The 8,719-nt window shown below is 41.2% G+C and overlaps 1 protein-coding gene across 1 annotated transcript; it reads right to left on the reverse strand.

Moving 5' to 3' along the window:
• Positions 1-1,904: 1,904 nt before the first annotated feature.
• On the reverse strand, positions 1,905-5,834 carry LOC145053900 (uncharacterized). Its single transcript, XM_079002021.1, has 6 exons — positions 5,755-5,834; positions 3,983-4,749; positions 3,266-3,886; positions 2,910-3,148; positions 2,754-2,804; positions 1,905-2,600 (listed from the first exon to the last, which is right to left on the reverse strand). Exons 1-6 carry the CDS (start codon positions 5,832-5,834, stop codon positions 1,905-1,907), a joined length of 2,454 nt encoding a protein of 817 aa, XP_078858147.1.
• Between the last annotated feature and the right edge of the window lie 2,885 nt (positions 5,835-8,719).

Raw genomic sequence — 8,719 nt, forward strand, 5'->3', positions numbered from 1 at the left:
CTTGGAAAAAGAAACACTTTGGTGGTGTCGGAATTGCGAGAGGTGGCTGGAGTTGGCCGGAAAATGGCCGGAAAACGGCGATTTGGGTGGCGGTTGCGCCCCTAAACCCGACAATGGATCAGAGTAAATTTCGGGTGGGGTTTGTAGAGCACAGAAAATGGTGAAGAATGGAGGTGGTCTCGTCGGATTCCGACCGGTGGAACTCCGGGAAATCGAATTTTAGTGAAAACTGGGTTTAGGTGTTCTTAGAGTTTGAGAGAGAATGGTGGGTGTTTGAGAGAATGAAATGAAGAAGAAGAATTTGCTGGAGGTTTTCAATCCATATTCAAGTGTGGTCAACACCCAGTCAACGTTGGTCAACTCATTAAACCACCTGGTCAACGAAAATCAAAGTTGGTCAACAAAATAGGGGTTGGTCGTCAAGGCAGCACGCGAGTCGCGCAAGGGGGGCACGCGGGTCGTGGAACCTATGTAGTTACGAAGGTAACTTTTGTTGCATGGAGGACCCTGGCCGCGCACCCGTGCGCGGGTCGCGCATGGCTCTGGTCCCGGTTCTCGATTTTTCTCCGTTTTCTTCCGTTTCTTCACTAGTTCTTGATTCGGAAGGCCCCAAACACCTAGAAACTCTTGATTTCCTCAAAAATGACTTCAAAAGACACATCAAAACATTTTCAAAACTTCTTTATTCGAATGTAGAAAAATGAAAACATAAAGCTTTCCAAAAATGCCCCTCTTTAACGTCTTTGGCGAGACGTCCTTCTAGCTTGGTTCAACACACCGGGACATCCAAGTGAATTATTTCAATAACATTTGCATTAAAACCTTCATAGAATGGCTTTAATCGGTGCCCATTGACTTTGAAAAGTTGTCCCGTTTCTTCACTTTGGATTTCGACTGCTCCCTGGTCAAAAGTCTTTATTACAACAAATGGGTCAATCCACCTTGATCTTAATTTGCCCGGGAATAACTTCAATCATGAATGGTAATGTAAGACCCTATGCCCGTGTTCAAAATTCTTCCAGGTGATGGACTTGTCGTGGAAGAGCTTCATTTTCTCCTTATAAATCCTTGCGCTTTCATAGGAGTCGTTTCTCAATTCTTCTAGCTCTTGGAGTTGAAGTTTCCTATGCCTTCCCGCCTCGTTAATGTTGAAGTTGCATTTCTTGACTGCCTAAAACACTCGGTGCTCTAACTCAATGGGAAGATGACAAGATTTTCCAAAAACTAATCTGAAGGGAGACATTCCTATCGGGGTCTTATAAGTGGTCCGATAGGCCCATAAGGCATCGTCAAGCCTCAAAGTCCAATCTTTCCTTGTCGGATTCACTGTTTTCTCTAGAATAGACTTCACTTCACGATTCGAGACCTCCGCTTGACCATTCGTTTGAGGGTGATAGGCAGTAGATACACGATGGGTCACGTGGACTTCTTCAATAGAGCCTCCATCATTCTGTTGCAAAAGTGCGTCCCTCTATCACTAATCAAGGCCCTAGGCACACCAAATCTCGCAAAAACATTAGACTTTAAAAACTCGATAACCGTTTTGGCATCGTCCGATCTTGTGGCTTTAGCTTCAACCCATTTAGAAACATAGTTAACCGCAAGTAAAATATAAACGTTGCCAAATGAGACGGGAAAAGGGCCCATGAAATCAATCCCCATACGTCAAAAATTTCACAAACAAGGATTGGATTTTGGGGCATTTGGTTCTTTTGCGAAATGTTTCCTGTCCTTTGGCACCGCTCACAACTTTTGCAAAACATATAACAATCGCGTGACATGGTTGGCCAAAATAATCCACACTCAAGGACCTTTATCAAAGTCCGGCTAGATCCGAAGTGTCCCCCACAAGCAAATTCATGACAGAATTGCAAAATGGATTGGTGCTCTTGTTGGGGCACACATCACCTAATAATTTGATCGGGACAATGTTTCCACAAATAAGGTTCATCCCACACATAGTATTTTGCATCATTTTTCAACTTGACTTTTTGAGCATGTGTGAATGTTTCGGGATACCTTTTTGTGACCAAAAAGTTAACGATATCGGCATACCAAGGAATAGATTGAGTAAGGGAAAAGAGATGCTCATCCGAAAACTCGTCCTGCAATGGGAGATGAGTTTCATTTGAATTGATCCGGCTTAGATGATCGGCAACGAGGTTCTCGCATCCGCTCTTGTCTCGGATTTCCAAGTCAAATTCTTGTAACAGTAGGATCCACCGGATGAGTCTAGGCTTTGCATCTTTCTTCGTCAACAAGTACTTAAGAGCTGCAGGATCCGAATACACTATGACCTTGGTACCAAGTAGGTATTGTCTAAATTTCTCCAAGGCGAACACTATGGCCAATAGCTCCTTCTCCGTGGTAGAGTAGTTGCTTTGAGCATTTTCTAGTGTCCTTGATACATAATAGATCACGTGGGAGGCCCTCCCATTCTTTTGACCCAAAACGACGCCTATCGCATAGTTGCTTGCATCATACATGATCTCAAAGGGAAGATCCCAATTTGGTGCTTGCATGATGGGAGTGGATGTAAGCAACTCTTTGAGCTTGTCAAAAGCTTCTATGCACGCCTCATTGAACTCGAAATCGACCTCCTTTTGTAAGAGTTGGCACATTGGTCTTGTTATCTTTGAAAAATCCTTGATGAACCTTCGGTAGAAACCTGCATGGCCCAAAAAAGAACGAACTTCCCGAACACAAGTCAGGTAAGGTAAGCTTTGAATAACATCAATTTTGGCTTTATCTACCTTAATTCCTTTTTTTGACACAATGTGACCCAAAATGAGACCTTGACTCACCTAGAAATGACATTTCTCAAAATTCAAAACCAAGTTTGTTTCGATGCATCTTTTTAAAATTTTTGTGAGATTAGTCAAACATTCTTGAAAAGAGTTTCCATATACCGTGAAATCATCCATAAAAACCTCAATTATGTTTTCAACGTATTCCGAAAAGATACTAACCATACAACATTGGAAAGTGGCCGGGGCGTTACACAATCCAAATGGCATTCTCTGGTATGCAAAAGTACCAAATGGACATGTAAATGTCGTCTTTTCTTGGTCTTCTGGTGCCACCGGGATTTGGTGAAAACCGGAATACCCGTCGAGACAACAATAATGAGATTTCCCGACCAACCTTTCTAACATTTGATTAATGAAAGGCAATGGGAAATGATCTTTTCGTGTGCTTGCATTGAGCTTACGGTAGTCAATACATACTCTCCACCCGTTTTGCACACGGGTGGGGACCATCATACCTTTGTTGTTCTCGACCACTGTGATTCCCGTCTTCTTTGGAATGACTTGCACCGGGCTTACCCACTTGCTATCCGAGATTAGATAGATCATCCCCGCATCAAGAAGCTTTAATATCTCTTTCTTCACAACTTCCATCATTGGCGGATTCAACCTTCTCTTTGTGTCTTTACTTGGCTTGCATTCATCCTCCATTAAGATCTTGTGCATACAAGTGGAGGGGCTCAATCCCTTGATATCCGCAATCGTCCAACCCATGGCTTCTTTATGCTCCTTCAACACCTTGAGGAGTTGCTCTTCTTCAAATTCGGTTAAGTGAGTTGAAATGATAACCGGAAGGGTTTCATTCTTTCCCACGTAGGTATACTTCAAGTGTTGAGGTAAGACCTTCAATTCCAATTTGGGTGGTTGAACAAGGGATGGAAGCAATTTTGTATGAGTTGGGGGCAATTCAATTTGCTTGACATCTAATCTTGTGGATTTCTTCATCTCCATTTTATTTACCAACTTCTCAACTTCCGGATCCAAAGAATAAAACTTTAATTGTTCGGCTGGCTTCCCACAATCGAATCCTTTGCTTAAGATCATCTCCAACATATCACCGTTAGATAACTCAAACAATTCTTGAGTAATTGGCTCAACAACATCAACAAAGTACAAATATGAAACATCACTAGGATATCTCATGGCATCATAAATATTAAAACTTATCGTTTCACCATCAAACTCCATTGTCAAACTTCCCGCATACACATCGATCTTCATCCTAGCCATCTTCAAAAACGGTCTCCCAAGCAAGATTAGAGCTGATTTAGAGGACACTTGCTCATCTAGATCAATCACATAGAAATCCGCAGGGAAGACCAATTGGTTCACTTGCACTAGGACATCTTCCAAAACACCTCTAGGAAAGACACTTAATTTATCCGCAAGAGAGATTATGACACCGGTTTCACTTAAGGGTCCAACATTCAATGATTCGTACACCGAATAGGGCATGACATTGATAGAGGCACCAAGATCAAGCATAACACTACTAAAAGTGACATCTCCAATCTTGCAAGGAACCGTGAACATTTCGGGATCTTTGCATTTAGGTGGAAGTTTCCTTTGTAAAACCATGGATGTGTTTTCATTCATCAAAATTTTCTCATTTCCCTTCAACTTCCTGTTGTTGGTACAAAGTTCCTTCAAGAACTTTGCATATCTCGAGATTTGCTTGATTGCATCAAGTAGAGGGATGTTTACTTCCACCTTTCGGAAGGTGTCCAAAATCTCTTTCTCCTCCATATTCTTCTTTAAAGTTGCAAGTCGGGAGGGGAACGGTGGTTGAGTAGCTATTGGTGTTACTAAAGGGGCAGTCTTCTTTGGAACTCTGACTTGTGCATCATTCTTGATTATAGGTACTTCAACAGGAATAACTTCTATCTCTTCCTCTTCTTCCCTCGGCTTCTTCTTTGAACTACTTTCTCCAAATTGTTTGCCACTTCTCAAGGTCACCACATTGACATTTGGGTTCTTTTCGGTTTGAGAAGGGAGTTTACCACGGGATTCCAACTTGCTTATGGATGTAACTATATCTCCTAATTGTGCTTCAAGGTTGGAGATACTAGTCCTTGTCTCTGTTTGGAATTGTTGGGTACTAGTGGCTAGAGATTTGACAATGTCTTAAAGAGACATTCCGGAGCTACTTGGTTGAGATTGAGGAGGTTGTTGATGATGATGTGGAGGGTGCGGTTTGGGTTGATAGTGTGGTTGTTGATGTTGGTAATGAGGTTGTGGTGGTGGATAGGATGGTCTAACCAATGCATTTTAAGGCAATGGTCTTGGGTTGTAGCTCATGTTGGGATTTGGCTTCCAACATGAATTATATGCGTTTTGGTAACCAGATGGTTTGCTGTGGTAGTTTTGGAACTCTCCCGTGGCATTCACATGCTCCGCATCTTCTTGAAGGATGGGACACATATCCGTAGGATGTCCCATTGTTGCACATATTCCACAAAGCATCACTTGTGGAGTTTGTCCCATGGCTAGCTTTTGGACAACGGAGGTTAGATCTTTTATTTGAGACTCAAGACTTGATGTTCCCACTTCATTGACTTTGTGTTGTGTGTCTCTCTTCATGTCTTGGCACGGGCTAAAATGTTAAGAATTCGCGGCTATGGTGTTGAAAAGTTGTCTTGTTTGTTGTGGAGTTTTACTAAATACATCTCCACCACTTGAGGTATCAACTAGTCTTCTCTCCATTAGCAACAATCCCTCATAGAAATGTTGAATGTGGAGTTGTTTCGGAATTTGGTGTTGTGGGCAACTATAGCATAAGTTATTGAACCTCTCCCAATAATCGTGGAAAGTCTCATTTTGACCTTGGCGGATTCCACAAATCTCATTTCTAAGACTTGAGACTCTTGAAGCGGGATAGAACTTATCAAAGAAAGCTCTTGCCATGTCGGTCCATGAGTTGATCGACCCCGATGGAAGATAGAATAACCAATCTTTTGCTCTATCGGCTAATGAAAAGGGGAACGCCCTTAGCTTGATTTGGTCATCGGTTGACCCTTGTGGCTTCATGCTAGTGCAAATAATGTAGAACATCTTCAAATGCTTATGAGGGTCTTCATTTTCCAATCCATGAAAAGTTGGTAGGTGATGGACTAAACTTGACTTCAACTCCGAGCCTCCTTCCAAAATCGGGTAATTGATATTGGTTGGAGTTTGTGTAACATCGGTCTCCATCATTTGCCTCAAAGTTCTTTCGGGAACTTCTCATCCGTCCGCCATTGCAATTGGTTCAATAATGGGTGGATTTTGTTGTATGGGTGGTGTTTCGGGAATTTCTTCACAAGGGTCGGGACTAGAATCGGGTTCTATATCACTTAATGAAGTGGTTTCAACCTCCGGGTCCCCATGGGGGTTAGAAGTTTGACCACGTTCAACTCGTTTTTCCTTCGCCAAACGCCTTGCTTCTTTTTCGATTTCTGGGTTGTAAATCATGTCACCTGTATGCTGAGATCTGGGCATAGAGAAACAAATTGATTAAAAATAAACCAATCCCCAGCAACGGCGCCAAAATTTGGTGGTTGTCGAGGCCAACAAAAATAAATAACCCTAAATATTACACACTAAAATAGTGTATAGTGGTAAAGGGGTCGAATCCACGGAGATTGGTTCAATTTATAATGATATGAAAAATCTCTTTGTAAAAATACTTGTAAAATAACAATAAAAATAATATGGGGGGTTTTGGTGTTTTGAAATACTTGAAACAAACTAGAATTAACTATGATTTAATTAGACAATTTCATCAAAAGTAAGGGTTTGATGTAAAATCAATAAGGGAGAGATGGTTGACTTAAACTTTCCTCACTTTGACTTTTGATGAACATATCATTAGAATCCAATGGTGCAATACTTGTTTTAAATCCTTAAATTGGCTATAGTAATCCAAGAAGCTTGAGATTACCTAGACTTTTCTTAGTTGTTAAAATGGTTAGAGAAGCTCATAACAATTTCCTTAGTTAAAATCACAATTTCCATTAAGCATGTAATTAGTGAAAGTCAACTAGCATTAAGAACCAAAAAGTCACCAAATCCAAGAGGGGTCAAATGCTTTCACCACCATGTTGGAGGAAATGTTTTTATGATTGTGTGAAGCAAAAACAACACAAAAATCATTTGTTGCTTGCTAATTTGAGGATCCTTACTTAATCAAGAAATTAGCCAACTAATCACCACAAACACATTTAAACTCATGAACTAAAACATACAAGTAGTGATAAGATGTTAAAACACAAAACATTCCCATAAAGATTTGAGAACATGTTCATGGATCCTTCAACATTCAACAAAAGTTCAAAGGATTAACCAAAAGTCAACCAAGATTAGTTTAGCCAAGCATGGCTAAACCCAAAGAAACAAAGTTAGAGAAGATTGTACCAAACATTAAGCAAGAATCAAGAGGTAAAAAGATGATGTTCTTGAGGTGTTCTTGGCCTTCAAAAGTCTTCAAAACTCCAGAGAGAATCTCCAAAAATAGGATGTCCAAGTGTATGCAAAAGATAGGAACCAACCTTCCCCATATAGCTTAAAACATGAATTCCCGGAAATGCCTCTGCAGGGCCTTGCGCGACCCGCGTGCTGCTGCGCGGGTTGGTTGCGCGGGTGGTGCTTGACAAGGGCTTCTTTGAGTTTTTGGGCCTCCAAAATATATCCCACTAGCCCAGATCGAATCCAATCACCTCCTAGCCCATTTTCTTCAAGTTTTTCTTCATTTTAAGCCCAATTTGGCCTCTCCAAATCCTCCAAACTCGCCCGGTTAATAATCTACGCACGCTTGAATAAACTCCTGCATCTTGCAAATTTAAAGTTTATTTCTCTCCAAGCCTTCAAATAATCATCAAGCTCGCTCCATGCTTCATCTCCACAATCACCAAGCCTAACATCCTTTTTGTCTACCAAATCCCATCGCTTCCCATACGTCCCCAACACTCCCGCTCCGCTAGACCCGAAAACCTGCAATTATGCTCACAAGATTCGAAAGTACCCGAAATAGTCATAAAATAACAATAAGGAAAATATGCATGGAAATTATCTAAATTATGAATGAAATATGCTAAAATAAACTATAAAAAGAAGTAAACAAAACTAACTATCAGGATCTTATTTCGATCTTCGAGTGGTAGTGGGGTCCTTGCAACTAGTCGAACATGTCATCGATCCTCAGCAGTAGGTATTGGTTCAACTCTTGATAGTCGATGCATATCTGAACGATCCATGCTTCTCTTTGACAAGAAACACCAGAGCTCCCAAGGTGAAAAGCATGGCCAGATAAAGCCTTTGTCAATTGGTTCTTGGAGTTGACAGGATAGTTCTTGCATTTCTGATGGTGCCAGGTGATAAGGAGATATTGCCACTAGCGCTACACCCTAGTTTATGTCGATTTGGAATTCCACCTGCTTGACTGGAGGTAGTCCAGGTAGATCCTCTGAGAATACATCCAGGCAATCACACACTTATGGAATATCTTTTATTTCCTTACCCTTGCCTTGCATATCCATCACGTGGGCCAAGAAAGTGAAGCATCTTTTTTGTAAGCGCTTTAGTCCCTTCACGCAAGAAATGGCTCTTAGGTTCTTCCCTAATTTATCTCCATAAATCACAAGATTTTCTTCGTTGGGTATGGGCAATCGGATGACTTTCTCATAGCATAGAACTTCGACTCATAGTGGTGATAACCAATCCATTTCGATAATCTCATCGAAACTTCCAATGGTCATGGGTATTAGGTTGACGTGAGAGACATGGTTATTCAAGGTGAGGAGGAAATTGGTAAGTATCTCTAAGATGCCTTCTACATGGCCATTGAAGGATTTATGGCTTAGCATGCTTCTCAACTCATGGTCAATGAAGCTTCTATCGATACCATAATCAAATAGCACAGATGAATGAAGTTTGAT

Source organism: Lactuca serriola, chromosome 5 (assembly GCF_051521515.1).
Source record: "Lactuca serriola cultivar US96UC23 chromosome 5, Lser_US96UC23_V15, whole genome shotgun sequence".
In the NCBI taxonomy this organism is placed as follows: domain Eukaryota; kingdom Viridiplantae; phylum Streptophyta; class Magnoliopsida; order Asterales; family Asteraceae; genus Lactuca; species Lactuca serriola.

What these genes read in the sequence shown, in the direction of transcription:
- LOC145053900 (XM_079002021.1), bottom strand. Translation starts at nt 5,834, where the DNA reads ATGAAGCCACAAGGGTCAACCGATGACCAAATCAAGCTAAGGGCGTTC. An exon ending in TTTGACAATGGAGTTTGATG is followed by an intron (nt 3,887 to 3,982) that starts GTGAAACGATAA and finishes CAATTACTCAAG; the next exon opens with AATTGTTTGAGTTATCTAAC. An exon ending in AGTGGTCGAGAACAACAAAG is followed by an intron (nt 3,149 to 3,265) that starts GTATGATGGTCC and finishes ATCAAATGTTAG; the next exon opens with AAAGGTTGGTCGGGAAATCT.